General features: G+C 31.6%; 3 protein-coding genes across 16 annotated transcripts in view; 1 reads left to right on the top strand and 2 right to left on the bottom strand.

Annotated features, from left to right (window-relative positions):
* The window catches only part of LOC135131627 (uncharacterized), a 326,128-nt gene extending 325,962 nt beyond the window's left edge, over positions 1–166 (bottom strand). For 11 of the 13 annotated variants that reach the window (XR_010280926.1, XR_010280928.1, XR_010280930.1 and 8 more), the window contains exon 1: positions 58–166. The gene's annotated coding sequence lies outside the window, so the exon portion shown is untranslated. Of the gene's footprint in view, positions 1–7 lie in introns of all 13 variants that reach the window. The other 2 variants (XR_010280929.1, XM_064059445.1) reach the window with 2 other exon arrangements.
* On the top strand, positions 146–7,995 carry LOC135131628 (DNA repair protein RAD51 homolog 3-like). Of its 2 annotated transcripts, none has more exons than XM_064059451.1 (3): positions 146–585; positions 633–1,114; positions 7,390–7,995. In XM_064059451.1, exons 1-2 carry the CDS (start codon positions 198–200, stop codon positions 1,073–1,075), a joined length of 831 nt encoding a protein of 276 aa, XP_063915521.1. In that variant the 5' UTR covers positions 146–197; the 3' UTR covers positions 1,076–1,114; positions 7,390–7,995. The 2 variants fall into 2 exon arrangements, with proteins under 2 accessions (XP_063915521.1, XP_063915520.1); XM_064059450.1 differs by having other exon boundaries at positions 7,380–7,995.
* The window catches only part of Smc6 (Structural maintenance of chromosomes 6), a 23,416-nt gene continuing 12,047 nt past the window's right edge, over positions 7,933–19,301 (bottom strand). Inside the window, exons 6-11 of the mRNA XM_064059436.1 lie at positions 14,460–14,779; positions 14,095–14,405; positions 13,827–14,043; positions 8,974–9,144; positions 8,460–8,927; positions 7,933–8,409 (exon numbers count right to left, since the gene is read on the bottom strand). Coding sequence (XP_063915506.1) covers positions 8,056–8,409; positions 8,460–8,927; positions 8,974–9,144; positions 13,827–14,043; positions 14,095–14,405; positions 14,460–14,779 — 1,841 coding nt within the window. The 3' untranslated portion in view covers positions 7,933–8,055. The remainder of the gene's footprint in view (positions 8,410–8,459; positions 8,928–8,973; positions 9,145–13,826; positions 14,044–14,094; positions 14,406–14,459; positions 14,780–19,301) is intronic.

Genomic DNA, 19,301 nt, shown 5'->3' with positions numbered 1-19,301 from the left:
TGCAAACTGGTATCATCGAACCAAACACGCATTTATACACCGTGAAACCGTAATTACCTCTTCAAACAAAGAAAACTCATTTATTAATCCATTTTGCTTCAATTTCGAATCATTCTTCGAACTTGCACATAACCTAAAACTCGGTTTACATTTACTGCGCATGCGCCATTTTGTTAACCTCAAAATTCAAATTTAAAATGAATCAATCGATCTCATCGCTGAATTTGCCGCAAAACGTAATTACGAAACTCGAAAACGCCGGTTTTCACCATTGCAACGACGTCGCAGACAATTTAGACGCGATTAACCCGAAAATCAAGCTCCCGGATTGGGGGTCAGTCACGACAGCCCCGAAACCCAAAACGGCTCTCGAGCTATGTGACGACGAATCGGGGCTCACTGCAACCCTAATTCCAGAACTGGATCCACTTTTAACGAAAATCGCGCTACCGGGGTGCATCACCGAACTCTGTGGCTTCCCAGGGAGCGGAAAAACGCAGCTGTGTCTACATTTAGCTGTGGGGGCGAAGTCGCGGGTTGTTTTCATCCACACGAACAAAAACCTAAACCCTGAGAGACTAAGAGGTATTTATTGGTGATGTATGTTCGAAAATTACAATTTTTGGTTTTAGAAATTTGTCAGAAATGTGGCGTCGATGCAGACGCTACTTTGGCAAGAATTTTGTGTGTGGAGGCTCCGGATCCCGTCACTCTAACAGCAAGCGTGGAGTTTTTGCGTTCGTGGTTGAAACAGAATAGTGTGGGGGTGGTGTTCATTGATAGTATTTCGTGGCCCTTGCGGCTGCAACCCAGTGGCGAAAAAACCAAGCTTGTGTATACGTTGTTGCAGACTTTGCGGGCTTTGGGTAACGAGCACGGTTTCACGGTTATTTTAACTAATGATTTGACCACACGGATAGTGGCTGGGAAAGCGTACAACACGTCTTCGTTCGGAGAGTATTTTTATCATTTAGTTAACAATAGGATTTTGTTGTCGAAAGAAGCGGATTCGTTTAGTGCAAGTGTGTTGAAGAGCGTGAATGGGGGCCCAGAGACGATTAGCTTTAAAATTTAAATCTGGTGACTTAAATGTCATTTGGGGTTTTCGACGCAGGTTGGTATTACTATTATCAGAGAACATAGAGAAGCGTCATATCGACTTATGTTGGCAACAGTGTTTTTTTCTAACTGGGAATAAAATTAACTAGAAAAAATGTCAATATTTTTAACGACGCGTTTTACCTTTCGACAAATTGACACTAGATTTACCAGAATATTACAAGCTGCTTACTGACTTTTATAAACCCTTGTTGATTTTTCAATTTTTTCAGGTTTCGATTTTTCAGCTTCAATTTTTGATTTTTCGATTTCTCAATTTTTCGATTCTTTAGATTCTCAGTTTTTCGATTCGTCAGTTTTTATTTCATTTTTCAGTTTTTCCATATTTCAGTTTTGGGATTTTTCAATATTTCTGTTCTTCGACTTTTCCATTTTTGACTTCTGGATTTTTCGATCTGTCGACTTTTTACTTTTTCGATTTTTAAATTTTAGATTTCTCAATTTTTTGTTATTTTAATTTTTCGATATTTAAAATTTTTGATTTTCCGATTTCTCGATTTTTCATTTCAGTTCTTTCATATTTAGATTTTTCAAATGTTTCGATTTCTTAATCTTTCGATTTTTCGACTTCGCGGTTTTAGATTTTCTGTTTTTCAATTGCCGTTTTTTCAATTTTAGATTTTTCGATTTCTCGATTTTTCATTTTAGTTCTTCGATATTTCAGTTTTTCAAGTTTTCGAATTTTTCAAATGTTTTGAGTTCTTAATCGGATTTTTCGACTTCCCGGTTTTAGATTTTGTTTTTCAATTGTCGTTTTTTTTAATTTTTTAATTCCTCAGTTTTTGGACATTCAGTCGTGCATTCTTCAGTTTTTCTTTAATTTTTCAATTTTTCGATTTTCAATTTTCCGATGTTTCAGTTTTACGTTTTTTCAATGTTTCTCTTCAGTTTTACGATTTTTAAATATTTCGATGTTTCGGTTTTTCAATTTTTAACTTTTCTATGTTCTCAATTTTTCGATTTTTCAATTAATCGATGTTTTGATTTTCCCATTTTTGACTTTCGACTGTTTCGATTTTCCAATTCTTCAATTCTTTAATTTTTTTATTTTTCAGGTGTTTGGTTTTTTATTTTTTAATTTTTTTCAAGGTTTCAATTTTTCGACTTCAGTTTTCGGATTTTTCAGTTTTTCTTTCATTTTTCAGTTTTTCGATATTTCAGTTTTAGAATTTTTCAATACTTCGATTCTTCGACTTTTCGATTTTTGGCTTCTGGATTTTTCGATGTGTCGATTTTTTTACTTTTTCGATTGCTTAATCTTTCGATTCTTCGACTTCCCGGTTTTAGATTTTCTGCTTTCAATTGACGTTTTAAATTTTTCGATTTTTCAATGTTTTGGTTTCCCGATTTAGTTTTCATTTTTCAATTTTTCGATATTTCAGTTTTGGGATTTTTCAATATTTCGATTCTTCGACTATTCGATTTTTGACTCCTGGATTTTTCGAAGTGTCGACTTTTTACTTTTTCGATTTTTTTATTTTTAAAATTTTAGATTTTTCGATTTCTCGATTTTTCATTTCAGTTCTTCGATATTTCAATTTTTCAAGTTTTCGAATTTTTCAAATGTTTCGATTACTTAATCTTTTGATTTTTCGACATCTCGGTTTTAGATTTTCTGTTTTTCAATTGTCATTTTGTCAAATTTCCGGTTTTTTGATTTTTCAAATTTGACTTTCATAAACTCTCAATTTTTCGATTTTTCAATTAATCGATGTTTGATTTTCCCATTTCTTGACCTTCGAGTGTTTCGAACTTCCTGTTCTTCAGTTCTTTAATTTTTTGATTTTTCCGGTTTTTGATTTTTCAATTTTTCCATTTTTTAAGGTTTCTATTTTTCGACTTCACTTTTTTGATTTTTCGATTTTTCAGTTTTAGGATTTTTCAATATTTTCTCCTTCGACTTTTCAATTTCTGACTTCTGGATTTTTCGCGTCTACGTTTTTACTTTTTCGATTTTTCAATTTTTGGATTTTCAAATTTTAGGTTTTTCAATCTTTTGATGTTTTAATTTTTCAATATTTCTTACTTAATCTTTCGATTTTTCGACTTCCTGGCTTTAGATTTTCTGTTTTTCGATTGTCATTTTGTCAAATTTTTGATTTTTCAATTTTTCAAATTTGCCATTTATAAACTGTCAATTTTTCGATTTTTCAATTAATCGATGTTTTGATTTTCCCATTTCTTGACTTTCGAGGGTTTCAATTCTTTAATTTTTCGATTTTTCAAGTTTTTGATTTTGTATTTTTTAATTTTTTTGGATTTTTCTATTGCTCAATTCTTCGACTTCTTTGGTTCTCAGTTTTTGGATATTTCAGTTTTCGGATTTTTCAGGTTTTCCATTTTTCAGTTTTAGGATTTTTCAATACATATTTTGATTCTTCGACTTTTCGATTTTTGGCTTCTGGAGTTTTCGACGTGTCGATTTTTTTACTTTTCCGATTTTTTAATTTTTAAAATTTAAGATTTTTCGATTTCTCGATATTTCAATTTTTCAAGTTTTCGAATTTTTCAAATGTTTTGAGTTCTTAATCCATCGATTTTTCGACTTCCTCAGTTTTTGGACATTCAGTCGTCCATTCTTCAGTTTTTCTTTAATTTTTCAATTTTTCGAAATTTCAGTTTTGAGATTTTTCAGATTATTTATTATTCAATTTTTTGATTCTACAATTTCTCAATTTTTCAATTTCTCGATTTTCAATTTTCTGATGTTTCAGTTTTACGTTTTTTCAATGTTTCTCTTCAGTTTTACGATTTTTAAATATTTCGATGTTTCGGTTTTTCAATTTTTAACTTTTCTATGTTCTCAATTTTTCGATTTTTCAATTAATCGATGTTTTGATTTTCCCATTTTTGACTTTCGACTGTTTCGATTTTCCAGTTCTTCAATTCTTTAATTTTTCGATTTTTCAGGTGTTTGGTTTTTTATTTTTTTATTTTTTTCAAGGTTTCAATTTTTCGACTTCACTTTTTGGATTTTTCTATTGCTCAGTTTTTCGACTTTTTAGGTTCTCAGTTTTTGGATATTTCAGTTTTCGGATTTTTCAGGTTTTCCATTTTTCAGTTTTTCTTTCATTTTTCAGTTTTTCGATATTTCAGTTTTGGGATTTTTCAATTTTTCGATTTTTTAAGGTTTCTATTTTTCGACTTCACTTTTTTGATTTTTCGATTTTTCAGTTTTTAGATATTTCAGTTTTAGGATTTTTCGATGTGTCTACGTTTTTACTTTTTCGATTTTTCAATTTTTGGATTTTCAAATTTTAGATTTTTCAATCTTTTGATATTTTATTTTTTCAATATTTCTTACTTAATCTTTCGATTTTTCGACTTCCTGGTTTTAGATTTTCTGTTTTTCGATTGTCATTTTGTCAAATTTTTTATTTTTCAATTTTTCAAATTTGACATTTATAAACTGTCAATTTTTCGATTTTTCAATTAATCGATGTTTTGATTTTCCCATTTCTTGACTTTCGAGGATTTCGATATTCCCGTTCTTCAATTCTTTAATTTTTCGATTTTTCAGGTTTTTGATTTTTTATTTTTTTAAGGTTTCAATTTTTCGACTTTACTTTTTGGATCGACTTTTTAGGTTCTCAGTTTTTGGATTTTTCAGGTTTTCCATTTTTCAGTTTTTCTTTCATTTTTCAGTTTTTCGATATTTCAGTTTTGGAATTTTTCAATATTTCGATTCTTTGACTTTTCGATTTTTGACTCCTGCATTTTTCGATGTGTCGACTCTTTACTTTTTCGATTTTTTAATTTTTAAAATTTTAGATTTTTCGATTTCTCGATTTTTCATTTTAGTTCTTCGATATTTCAGTTTTTCAAGTTTTCGAATTTTTCAAATGTTTTGAGTTCTTATCTTAATCCATCGATTTTTCGACTTCCCGGTTTTAGATTTTGTTTTTCAATTGTCGTTTTTTTCAATTTTTTAATTCCTCAGTTTTTGGACATTCAGTCGTCTATTCTTCAGTTTTTCTTTAATTTTTCAATTTTTCGAAATTTCAGTTTTGAGATTTTTCAGATTATTTATTATTCAATTTTTTGATTCTACAATTTCTCAATTTTTCAATTTCTCGATTTTCAATTTTCCGATGTTTCAGTTTTACGTTTTTCAATGTTTTTCTTCAGTTTTACGATTTTTAAATGTTTCGATGTTTCGGTTTTTCAATTTTTAACTTTTCTATGTTCTCAATTTTTAGATTTTTCAATTAATCGATGTTTTGATTTTCCCATTTTTGACTTTCGACTGTTTCGATTTTCCAGTTCTTCAATTCTTTAATTTTTCGATTTTTCAGGTGTTTGGTTTTTTATTTTTTAATTTTTTTCAAGGTTTCAATTTTTCGACTTCACTTTTTGGATTTTTCTATTGCTCAGTTTTTCGACATTTTAGGTTCTCAGTTTTTGGATATTTCAGTTTTCGGATTTTTCAGGTTTTCCATTTTTCAGGTTTTCTTTCATTTTTCAGTTTTTCGTTATTTCAGTTTTGGGATTTTTCAATTTTTTAAGGTTTCTATTTTTCGACTTCACTTTTTTGATTTTTCAGTTTTTAGATATTTCAGTTTTAGAATTTTTGGATTTTCAAATTTTAGATTTTTCAATCTTTTGATATTTTATTTTTTCAATATTTCTTACTTAATCTTTCGATTTTTCGACTTCCTGGTTTTAGATTTTCTGTTTTTCGATTGTCATTTTGTCAAATTTTTGATTTTTCAATTTTTCAAATTTGACATTTATAAACTGTCAATTTTTCGATTTTTCAATTAATCGATGTTTTGATTTTCCCATTTCTTGACTTTCGAGGATTTCGATATTCCCGTTCTTCAATTCTTTAATTTTTCGATTTTTCAGGTTTTTGATTTTTTATTTTTTTAAGGTTTCAATTTTTCGACTTTACTTTTTGGATTTTTCTATTGGTCAATTTTTCGACTTTTTAGGTTCTCAGTTTTTGGATTTTTCAGGTTTTCCATTTTTCAGTTTTTCTTTCATTTTTCAGCTTTTCGATATCTCAGTTTTGGGATTTTTCAATATTTCGATTCTTCGACTTTTCGATTTTTGACTCCTGGATTTTTCGATGTGTCGACTCTTTACCGTTTCGATTTTTTAATTTTTAAAATTTCAGATTTTTCGAATTCTAGATTTTTCAATACAGTTCTTCGATATTTGAATTTTTCAACTTTTCGAATTTTTCAAATGTTTCGACTTCCCGGTTTTAGATTTGCTGTTTTTCAATTGTCATTTTGTCAAATTTTCGATTTTTTAATTTTTCAAATTTGACTTTTATAAACTCTCAATTTTTCGATTTTTCAATTGATCGATGTTTTGATTTTCCCATTTCTTGACCTTCGAGTGTTTCGATCTTCCTGTTCTTCAATTCTTTAATTTTTTGATTTTTCGATTTTTTAAGTTTTCTATTTTTCGACTTCACTTTTTTGATTTTTCGATTTTTCAGTTTTTAGATATTTCAGTTTTAGAATTTTTCAATATTTCAATTCGTCGGCTTTTCTATTTTTGACTTCTGGGTTTTCGATGTGTCAACCTTTTTACTTTTTCGATTTTTCAATTTCTGGATTTTTAAATTTTAGATTTTTCAATCTTTTGATATTTTAATTTTTCAATATTTCTTAATCTTTCTATTTTTCGACTTCCTGGTTTTAAATGTTCTGTTTTTCGATGCATCTTTTTTTCAATTTTTTATTTTGGCCTATTTCTGTTTCTCACTTTTTCCAGTTTTCCATTTTTTCGTTTTTTGATTTTTCCGCTTTTCCAATTTTTCAACTTTTAACTTTTTTGTCGATTTCTCTATTTTTCGACTTCATCACTTTTCGATTTTTCGTTCTTTGGATCTTTCAATCTCTCAATTTTTCGAATTTTTAAGTTTTTTGATTTCTCGATTTATAGACAGTTGGATTTTTCGACATTTTGATTAACAATTTCTCAATTTTTAACTTTTCGATTTTGACTTATTTCGGTTTCTCAATCTTGATCTTTTGATTTTTCGATTTCTCAATTTTTCACAAAAGGTTTTTTTTATTGGCATCGACTATTTAAATTTGGCGCTTGCCTTTGACGGTTGACTCCAATGTCAATAAGGGTTATTTTGCAAAATCAGCCTATATGTCGCATCTACATTAATCTATGCTATTATTTTGTTTTTATTAAATTGTTTTGTTTATAATTTTTTTACAATCGAGCCCCAATTAAATGTGAGTATGCCACCAGCGACATACTTTTTAATTCGATTTTCTAATAATTAATTGTAGCGATTGACAGTTAACCTCAACGCTGTCATTGCTGCCAACCTTGATGACCCCTCTTCGTACGAAATCGTGTTTTGATCACTTGAAGCGCAAATCTAATCAAAAATATCACTCGAGCGCACTATTAATAGATAAGTGCATACCAGTGCCCCGGTTTTTATGGAAGCAAAGGAGGTCACTGAAGAATTCATCAAAAATGAGCTCAATACCGAACTTGATGCCATCCACCCCAGGTTCCTGGAGCCCCAAGATGCAGCTGTGATCAGGGAATACCAGGTTCAACACGACTATTACTGCGACGAGTGCCGACAGTTTTTTGCCCCCACCGTGGAGGCCCTTAAAGTACACTTCAGCGGGGACATGGTGGACCACAAACCCTACGCTTCGTGCGTTTATTGCGAAGGAACAGTTTTTCAGTACAAATTCAACAATGAGAGGAAGCTCTACCACAATTGTCGGGATTACAGGAAAAAGGAGGCAACTGAGAGCGATGGAGAGAAGACTGAATGAATTTCAGGCTGTGCACAAATTACCTGTTACCAGAAAATAGTTAATATATTTTTGCAACTATGAAACTATGTATTTTTTGATAGAAAAAATATACTTTATAAATACAGAATTAGTTGTTTAAAAAATCTAGTAGACGCTGCAAGCAGCAAATAAATAAACTATGGTAATATCAAACCGGGTTCCGTTCAGGATCCTGCAACCTTAAAATGGTAACGTTTTTCTTGACGAAAGACACGTCTTGGGGCGTTAGAAACACGAACTGCAACTCTGGATGGGTCTCTGCATGATGTATCAAAATATCTAAGACTTTCGTTCGGTTTAACTTATCCATATAGACGTCAAACTCGTCCAGAAAATAAAACGGGAATTCCATGCATTGCCACAAAGCGTACAGGAACGCCACTGTGGAGAAGGATCGTTCCCCTCCTGACAGGTTTGCAGTCGTCGTGGACCCCTGAGAACCATGTTGTGGCACCACAACTAAATCCAATTTCTTGCTTTGCATGTCAATGTCGACTGACCCCTAAAACACACCTTTAAAACCTGTTTCCACGAAAACAAAACAAAAATTACTTGAAACTGGCGCACTTCCATTATTTTATTGAACGAGTGTTTGATGAAAGTTATGAAAAAGTTCTCAGTTAGTTGGTAGTGACGACTTCTCTTATCAATCGCCGTGTTTAGCTCTCTAATATCGTTATTCAAGCAGTTCAAGAGCGCGGATATTTTGGTGAATTTTTCCTGCATCTGTTGGTACTTGTCTACGAGTTCGTCGGTGTTTTCGGTGGTGACTTCGATTTTTCGCACGGATTTTTCGAGGTTGGTTATCTCTGTCGCGATGTCGTGGACTTTCCTCAATGTTTCCGGTCTTTCCCCCAAACTGGTCGCCTGTTGCGTGTAGTTCCCCACCGCGGTTTGCTTAGTCGCCACTTGACCCCTAGCCTCACTCAATCGTTTCTCCAACTCCTTGACTTTCCGCTTGTCGAACTCGTCTCTCGTCGCGATTTCCTTCTGCCTGGTTTGTTCCTCTTGGACTTGGCCCTGAAATTCATCCCTCAATACGAGCAATCTCAAAAATGGTACGTACCTCCAGGTTCCGCATCCGATCTTCCAGACTAGAATTTGAACTTTTCAATTTTTGTAATTTTTCGTCGTTCTCTTTAAGACTTGCTCGGATTTCTTTGAGTTCTTGCTCGACTTGCGCCATTTGGGCCTTCTTTTGTTGCAAAGTAGTACGGATTTCCGCTAATTCGGTTTCCTAAATTAATAAAAATAAAGAATTTGTCGAAAATTGTTTCGACAGAACTTCCCTCGCCCCTGAAGTCCAGTATTTTCGAAAATTATAAAATTTGACCTTGCAATAATTTCAAAAGTGTGCGATATACTTTATTGAATGATAAAAAGACCAACGGGAATAGTGGTATCTGAACAATATGTGTAGTGTTTAAAATGTTTATGTTAATACATCGGAAAATAATAATAATTATTTGTTTTCAGTTTTTTGTCGTGAATATAAAACTACGTACATATAAGAGAAAGAGGCAAAATATAAACCCCACCCACCCGCCCATGTTTCAATTGTGACGACTTTTTTATTCGCCGTGAGCCGAGGGGCGGAGCTTAATTGCAAAATGCTTATTTCTCTACACGAAATACCATGTAAAACTTGTTGTTAAGTATCAAGTCGTTGAAAGAAAATCATTTATGTTAAAAAACAACGTCAAAAATAAGCCCCGCCCACCCACCCCAACCTTAATTGCGATGAATTATTCATTCGTTGTCCGACCGAGGGGTGGAGTTTAATTATAAAATCGTTGTTAAAAGTTTACCATTTTTAACAAGTCAATCTTGTCGCGAAAAAAAGATTACGTATATTCAGAAAAAAGGCAAAATTGAGGAGACTGCTATATCAACAACAACAAAACATAGTTCACACGATAATTTCTTGTAGAGAAATAAAGATTTTGTAGATAAGCTCCGCCCCTGGGCCAAGGGCGAATAAAAAAATCACCACCAATGAGACAGGGGTGGGTGGGCGGGGCTTCAATTTTGCTTCTTTTCTTAATATACGTAATTTTCTTTTCACAACAAAATAATTAAACGTCAAAAATGTGTAATTTTTTTATGTCAGAGAATCTAATTCGTATTTGATTAATTTTAATACCTTGAATTTCGGAAAAAAATTGCCTTAATTTCTGTTTATCATTCATTTCGCTTCGTTTATAACGTCTCAACGGTAAAATATAAATATCAAGTTTTCCATAAATTTTACTATCAATATGTTGAAAAATTAATACGAAAGTTTCCAGAAAAATACACTTTGTTATCGATTTTTTATATTCTTTCAAATTCTCTCAATATCCCTGAAGATTCCTTCAGATTTCCTTAGAATTCTTTAAGATCGCTTTGGATCCTTGCAGATTGTTCCAGATTCTTCCAGTTTTTTCTACATTTTTCTAGATTCTTTCAAATTCTCTCAGATTCTGCCAGATTTACCTAGATTCGTCTAGATTTCCTGAGATTCTTTCTGATCCCCTCTAATTCTCTCCGATTCTTAGTATCATATTCCCTGAGATTTTCTTGGATTCCCTGAGACTCTTCCAGATTCTTTCCTTTTTTTTTAAGATTCTTCTTTTCGGATTCTTTGGGATTTTTTCACATTCTTTAGAATTTTTTCAGATTCTTTCAAAGACACCGTCAGGAATTCTCACAATTCTTTCAAATTTTTTAATTCTATTCAGATCGTTTTAAAACCAGCCAGATATTTTCAGATCTCTGCAACTTTTCCAAATTCTTCCAGATCTTTCTAGATTCTTCTAGATTCTCACAGATTCCCACAGGTTTCCTCAGATTCCTTCAAATACTTTCCGAATCTCTCAGATTCTTTCCAACTCGCAATTTCTCTCAGATTCCCATAAATTCTTTCAGATTCTTTCAAATGCATTCAGGTCCTTTCATTTTCTTTCTAATTCTCTCTTTCAGATCTTTTCGATTTTTTTTTATCTTTCTGATTATTCCGGATGCTTTCCGAAGCTTCCGGTTTGTTTCCAATCAATTTTTCTAAGATTCTATCAAAGACCATCAGGAATCCTCAAGATTCTTTAAAATTTTCAGTTCTATTCAGATCGTTTCAGATTCTTCCAGACTCCTCCAGTTTTTTTTTTTTGATTCTGTTTGATTTTTCAAAATTCTTCAAAATTCTCTCAGTTACTCACAGGTTCCCTCAAATTCTTGCTAAGGTAAGTCTTATTTTGGCAGATCACATATCCTGTGAGAAAATAGGGGTAGGTGGGCGGGGCTAGTACTTGCTAACATAAGTCTTGTCTCTAGAAGATTTCGAATCTTCAGATTGTCCAAGACTGCTGAAACCGTTAGACTCTAAAACTTCTACAATCTCTAGGATCCCTAAATTCTCCACAATCTCTAGGAATACTGGAATATTTGGAATATCTCGAATTTCTAAAATCTCTAAACTCAGAGTATCTAGAATTTTTAGAATCTCTAGAATGGCTAGAACCTCTAGACTCCAAAGTTTGGACTAAATTAAAAATCTGTAAATACTCTACAATCTCTAGATCTAATAGAATCTTCGAAATCTCTGGAATCTTCCAAATCTTTAAACCAATTTCGGGAATATTTGGAACATTCGAAATAGCGGTTCCTGCAATTCTAGAGATTCTAAGGATTCTAGAGATTCTTATTATTCTGGGCATTCTACGGGTTTTAGAGATTCTTGAAAATCAAGAGATTCTAAACTCATTCCAAAAATTCCAAAAATTTTAGAGTCTAACTATCCCAGGAATTATAAAGATTCTTAAGATTCTGGGTTTTCTAAAGGTTCTAGAGATTCTAAAGGTTAGAGGTTCTGGAGATTCTGGAGATGCTAAAAATTCTGAAGATTCTAAAGTTTCTAAAAACTACTATTTTTTAGAATCTCCAAAATCTCCGGAACCCCTAGAATTTCTAAAACCTCTTGAATCGCTAGAACCACTAGAATTTAAAACTTTGGATTTCTTGAAATTTTTAGAATCTCTAGAATATTTGGCATCTCTAGAATCTGCAAAAAATTCAAATCTCTGCATTCTTCGGATTTTTTGGAATTTTCAGTATCTTTAAAAACTCCAGAAATTTCAGAATCTCGAGAATATCTAAAACCTCTAGAATCTTGAGAATGTCTAGGACTTTTGAAACAGTTACACTCCAAAATTTTTACAATCTCTAGAATCTCTAAATTCTCTACAGTCTTTATGAATACTAGAATATTTGGAATATATGGAAATTCTAGAATGGCTGGAATCGATAAAGTTTGTACTATATTTAAAATCTCTAAATACTCTACGATCTCTATCTACTCTACTAGAATCTTCCGAATCTTTAAACCAATTTCGGGACTATTTGGAATATTTGGAACATTCGAAATCTTTTTAAAAATTTTTAAGATTTTAAATGTTTAGAGCTTCAAAGTAATTCAGTTCTAGAATACACCAGTTCCTGCAATTCTAGAGATTCTAAACATTCTATCGATTTTAGACTTTCTATATATTTCAGAGATAAAAGTTAATTAAATATTCTAGAGATTCTAAAAATTCTATAAATTCTAAACATTCAACATTGTAGAGAATTTAGAAATAAGTAAAACTTATTTTAACACATTTTGGATAGGATTTGTTGGACAAAATTTCGCGATAACATCATCAGTTTTTTGGCAGCGGGTAAAGAATAAAATTTGCTCAACGATTTACCATGATTACGATAACCTTAAAATATTTACAAATTTTCCGAGTGTTTCCGAGCAATCGGCTTCGCAATTTCAAAGTTATATTGTAAAATATTCTTATTCAGTTAAATTTTTTCTGAAAATTCTGGATGTCTATACTTTTAATTATAAATTTTGGAGATGACGCCAAATTTTGGTTAGTATTTAACCATCTACATGATATTTTTAACATATGTACAAAATTTGACAACAACCGGTCCAGCAGTTTCGGAGATTACGTCTTTAAAAAAATGGATACAGACAGACAGACAGATAGTCAGACGGAACGCACCCGCCCGCTATTTTCTCAGAGACAATGGCGTTTGCCAAAATCAGTCTTATCTGAGTAAGTACTAGCCCCGCCCACCCGCCCGCTCTTTTCTCAGGGTGTATGACGTCTGCCAAAACCAGTCTTATCTGAGCAAGTACTAGCCCCGCCCACCCGCCCGCTCTTTTCTCAGGGTGTATGACGTCTGCCAAAACCAGTCTTATCTGAGCAAGTACTAGCCCCGCCCACCCGCCCGCTCTTTTCTCAGGGTGTATGACGTCTGCCAAAATCAGTCGTATCTGAGCAAGTACTAGTCCCGCCCACCCGCCCGCTATTTTCTCAGAGGCTTCCTTGCTAAGGCAAGTCTTATTTTGGCAGATCACATATCCTGTGAGAAAATAGGGGCGGGTGGGCGGGGCTAGTACTTGCTAAGATAAGACTGATTTTGGCAGACGCCATACTCTCTGAGAAAACAACGGGTGGGTGGGCGGGGCTAGTATTTGCTAAGATAAGACTGATTTTGGCAAATGCCAAGCCCTCTGAGAAAATAGAGAGCGAATGCGTGGGGCTAGTAATTGCTAAGGTAAAACTTATTTTGGCACATTTGGGACAGGATTTGTTCGGCAAAATTTCGCGATGACATCATCAGTTTTTTGGCAGAGGTAAAGAATAAACTTTGCTTAACGATTTACCATGATTACGATAACCTTAAAATATTTGCAAGATTTCCGAGCAATCGGTTTTGCAGTTTCAAAGTTATATGACAAAATATTCTTATTGTTTTAAATTTTCCTAAAAATTCTGGATGTCTGGGGTGAAAATTCGATACGGATTCACACACCACAAGTCGGCAGACAAACGGACAGACAGACAGACGAAAAACCTCATAATTCTGTAAATTTGTAGTTCAACGCACCAATAATTCCACGTTGGCGACCTCAGGCTCCGCCGTGGCCTTCAATTCGTCCAGCTGCACCCTAATCTGCCCTCTCGCTGCATTCAATTTCTTAATTTTTTCCTCTAGTTGGTTTTTCTTAGTTTCTTGGTCGCGAATTTCGCGACAAATCCCACTATACTGATTCTCCAGACCCTGTTTTTTCTCAGTTAGTTCCTGAATGTTTTGTTCTAATTGTCTACATACAAAATAAGTCAGAGTTTTGAATAAACATAACTAAAACACTTACACGATGTGTTCTTTGGTATCAACTTGCAAATACTGCGCTCTGTGGTACCTAGATCCGTACGTTTTGTAGTTCGGATCTGGGTAATACTTATCGCCGCCCACCGTCACCCCCTGGCGGCAATTTCTAGGAACGTTGACGGCGTGCGATAGGAGCTCCATCGCTCGGTCGTTACTAGGAATCAACAAAATTCCTTCCATTCCGGTTTGATCTACTATACAATTGGAAACGACGGGATCCTCGATTTCTAAAGCGTCGTAAAGACTTACGCAGTCTTTGGGGGCTTTCACTAGATTGGGTTGGACGTTGTGTTTCTGCAACGGCGACGATGACATGACTTAACAACACCTCAATCAAGCGATACTTACTTCATAGAAGAATTTAGACGTGATAACCATGGGTTTTCGCCCCTTAACCTTGTTCAATATTTGCAGTAACGCGTGATTGTCGCTGTTGTTATCAACAACGAAAGCACCCAACAAACCTGGAGTGATGAAACTCTCAATAGCGACCGCCCATTTTTTGTCCTTTAGTTTGATATAAGAACCCAGAGGTCCTCGCGGGAGGTGCTTGAAATTGTGCTTGTTTTGCTCAATCAGTTTTTTCACTTTTGGAATGTCTTGGCCGTAGAGGAGGAGAGTGTTTCCGGATTCCCGGCTGAGGGCGTTCAAACTGCTCTTTTCATTACCTGTGGCAAATGTCATTTTTCATTAGGGATTCACGATCTTTATATAGTAAAGTGGTCTTTGATATTTTTTCTTTAAGTTGGATAAACTGATTTGATGATTTAGTTTTTTGTCTGTCAGTAGTTTGATTGAGGTTTGCTTTGAGCTGGATTGCCACTTTTCTACTTCATTTATTAGATTAGAATTATTAGACGCAATTTTTTAATCAAGCAAACAAATGTTTGTTAATATGTTAAATTTTTTGGATAATTTTAACATTTAATTTTTTGTAGTAACTCGGTACAAAAATATAGAATAGAAAAACACAATTTAGGGTCAGTTTATACAATACTTTAACCAATTTTAACCACTTTTTTGGAAAATTTTTGGAAATTTTGAATTCACTTTGCGTGTTTATTGGACCAGATATCGTGACGGCGATTTCAAAATCGTAACTAGCGGAAGATTATCTACACTTTGACACCAATTTTCGGTCGATTAAACCAATTTTAACCTGTTTTAGCAAAGCCGAACTGTCGGTCGACTATAGTCGGTACATCTCTACTTTTCAATTTTTAATTTATTAATTTTTTTCGATTTTTTGAGTTTTCAGTTCTTCTATATTTCAATTTTCGGAATTTTTAAATTTTCGAATGTCCAATTTTTTTTTATTTTTCGATTTTTTTCTTTTGAGCTTTTCAATTTCTGGATTTTCCAATTTTTCAATGTCCCGATTTTTCAATTTTTCACATTGAATTAGATTTTTCGATTCTTCAATTCTGCGATATTTTAATTATTTAATATTTTAAATTTTAGATTTTTCGATTTTTCAAATTTTTGCGTTAAATTTTAAGTTTTCTGATTTCTCAATTAATCTATTTTTGATTTTCCCGGTTCTCAAAGTTTCGATTTTTCAGTTCTTCAATTCTTCGATTTCTCGACTTCGCTTTATTGGTTCTTCGATTTCTCAATTTTTGGATATTTCTTTCAGTTTTGATATTTTTCAACACTTCGATTCTTTGATTTTTTGACTTCTAGATTTTTCTATTTTTTATTTTTGGATTTTCAGTTTTTTGTTTTTTATACTTTGGATTTTTCAATTTTTCGATTGTTTTATGTTTCAATTTCTCATTTTTCAACTTTTCCATATTTTAATTTTTAAATTTCTAGATTTTTCGGTTTCTCGAGTTTCCAGTTCTATATTTTAATTCTTCAAATTTCCGAATTTTTAAATTGTTTGAGATCTCAATTTATTGAGATTTGGATATTTCGATGTTTTGGTTATTCAATCTCTCGCTTTATCAATTTTTCCATATTTAAGTTTTCGATTTTTCGATTTTGGCCTATTTCGGTTTCTCAATTTTTTTATTTTTCGACTTCTCGATGTCTCAATTTTTTAATTTTACAATGTTTCGATTTTTCGATGTTTCGATTTTTGATTTATCCGATTTTTCAATTTTCCAATTTTTTAAATTTTCGACTTCTCGATTCGTTGATTTTTCAGTTTTTCGATTTTTAAATTTTAGATTTTCGAATTTTTATTTTTTTGATTTTTTTGATGTTTGGATTTCTCCATTTTTCAGTTTTAGGATATTTTAACTTTTCAATGTTTTAAATTTTAGATTTTTCGATTTTTCAGTTCTTCAATATTTTTTTATTTTTCAAATTTTGACGTTTCTGAATTTTTAGCTTTCGGATTTCTCAATTAATCTATTTTTTTATATTCCCATTTCTCCACTTCCCAAAGTCTCGATTTTTTTTTAATTCCCTAATTTTTGGATATTTCGTTCAATTTTGTGATTTTTTAGTTTTTCGATTTCTCAATTTTAACTTTTCGATAGAGATGTACCGACTATAGTCGGCCGACTGTTCCGCTTTGCTAAAACCGGTTTATAAATGCAATAGACACTGTGTTTTTTTTTCTATTTCTCTGACTACCTTAAAAATTTGTTTTATTTTAATAAAAGGAATAACTAAAGTTCCTTTGTTTTCCAAAAAATATGTTAAATTTTAACCACTTTTTTTGGAAAATTTTTGGAATTCACTTTGCGTGTTTATTGGACCAGATATCGTGACGGCGATTTCAGAATCGTAACTAGCGGAAGATTATCTACACTTTGACACCAATTTTCGGTCGATTAAACCAATTTTAACCTGTTTAGCAAAGCCGAACAGTCGGTCGACTATAGTCGGTACATCTCTACTTTTCAATTTTTAATTTATTAATTTTTTTCGATTTTTTGAGTTTTCAGTTATTCTATATTTCAATATTCGGAATTTTTAAATTTTCGAATGTCCAATTTTTTTTTTATTTTTCGATTTTTTTCTTTTGAGCTTTTCAATTTCTGGATTTTCCAATTTTTCACTGTCCCGATTTTTCAATTTTTCACATTGAATTAGATTTCTCGATTCTTCAATTTTGCGATATTTTAATTATTCAATGTTTTAAATTTTAGATTTTTCGATTTTTCAAATTTTTGCGTTAAATTTTCAGTTTTCTGATTTCTCAATTAATCTATTTTTGATTTTCCCAGTTCTCGACGTTTCGATTTTTCAGTTCTTCAATTCTTCGATTTTTCGACTTCGCTTTATTGGTTCTTCGATTTCTCAATTTTTGGATATTTCTTTCAGTTTTGATATTTTTCAACACTTGGATTCTTTGATTTTTTGACTTCTAGATTTTTCTATTTTTTATTTTTGGATTTTCAGTTTTTTGTTTTTTATACTTTGGATTTTACAATTTTTCGATGGTTTTATGTTTCAATTTCTCATTTTTCAACTTTTCCATATTTTAATTTTTAAATTTCTAGATTTTTCGGTTTCTCGAGTTTCCAGTTCTATATTTTAATTCTTCAAATTTCCGAATTTTTAAATTTTTTGAGATCTCAATTTATTGAGATTTGGATGTTTCGATGTTTTGATTATTCAATCTCTCGCTTTATCAATTTTTCCATATTTAAGTTTTCAATTTTCCAATTTTTTAAATTTTCGACTTCTCGATTCGTTGATTTTTCAGTTTTTCGATTTTTAAATTTTAGATTTTCGAATTTTTATTTTTTTGATTTTTTGATGTTTGGATTTCTCCATTTTTCAGTTTTAGGATATTTTAACTTTTCAATGTTTTAAATTTGAGATTTTTCGATTTTTCAGTTCTTCAATATTTTTTTATTTTTCAAATTTTGACGTTTCTGAATTTTTAGCTTTCGGATTTCTCAATTAATCAATTTTTTTATATTCCCATTTCTCCACTTCCTAAAGTTTCGATTTTTCAGTTCTTCAGTTCTTCAATTTTTCGATTATTCACAGGTTTTTGATTTTTCAATTTTTCGATTTTTTAAGTTTGCGATTTTTCGACTCTGTTTTTTTGACTTCTCTGTTTCCCAATTTTTTTAATTTCCTAATTTTTGGATATTTCGTTCAATTTTGTGATTTTTTAGTTTTTCGATTTCTCAATTTTAACTTTTCAATAGAGATGTACCGACTATAGTCGGCCGACAGTTCCGCTTTGCTAAAACCGGTTTATAAATGCAAAAGACAGTGTTTTTTTTTTCTATTTCTCTGACTACCTTAAAAATTTGTTTTATTTTAATAAAAGGAATAACTAAAGTTCCTTTGTTTTCCAAAAATTATGTTAAATTTTTTGGATAATTTTAACATTTAATTTTTTGTAGTAACAAATGTAATAAAGAATAACATAACTTAGGGTCAGTTTATACAATACTTTAACCAATTTTAACCACTTTTTTGGAAATTTTGAATTCACTTTGCGTGTTTATTGGACCAGATATCGTGACGGCGATTTCAGAATCGTAACTAGCGGAAGATTATCTACACTTTGACACCAATTTTCGGTCGATTAAACCAATTTTAACCTGTTTTAGCAAAGCCGAACAGTCGGTCGACTATAGTCGGTACATCTCTACTTTTCAATTTTTAAATCATTATTTTTTTTCGATTTTTTGAGTTTTCAGTTCTTCTATATTTCAATTTTCGGAATTTTTAAATTTTCGAATGTCCATTTTTAATTTATTTTTCGATTTTTTTCTTTTGAGCTTTTCAATTTCTGGATTTTCCAATTTTTCAATGTCCCGATTTTTCAATTTTTCACATTGAATTAGATTTCTCTTTTCTTCAATTTTGCGATATTTTAATTATCCAATGTTTTAAATTTTAGATTTTTCGATTTTTCAAATTTTTGCGTTAAATTTTCAGTTTTCTGATTTATCAATTAATCTATTTTTGATTTTCAGTTCTCAAAGTGTCGATTTTTCAGTTCTTGAATTCTTCGATTTTTCGACTTCGCTTTATTGGTTTTTCGATTTCTCAATTTTTGGATATTTCTTTCAGTTTTGATATTTTTCAACACTTCGATTCTTTGATTTTTTGACTTCTAGATTTTTCTATTTTTTATTTTTGGATTTTCAGTTTTTTGTTTTTTATACTTTGTATTTTTCAATTTTTCGATTATTTTATGTTTCAATTTCTCATTTTTCAAGTTTTCCATATTTCAATTTTTAAATTTCTAGATTTTTCGGTTTCTCGAGT

The sequence above is a fragment of the Zophobas morio genome, unplaced genomic scaffold, assembly GCF_036711695.1.
Source record: "Zophobas morio isolate AGI-343-1 ecotype UQ-CSIRO unplaced genomic scaffold, CSIRO_AGI_Zmor_V1 ptg000021l, whole genome shotgun sequence".
In the NCBI taxonomy this organism is placed as follows: domain Eukaryota; kingdom Metazoa; phylum Arthropoda; class Insecta; order Coleoptera; family Tenebrionidae; genus Zophobas; species Zophobas morio.
This window is presented reverse-complemented; position numbering and strand designations above follow the sequence as displayed.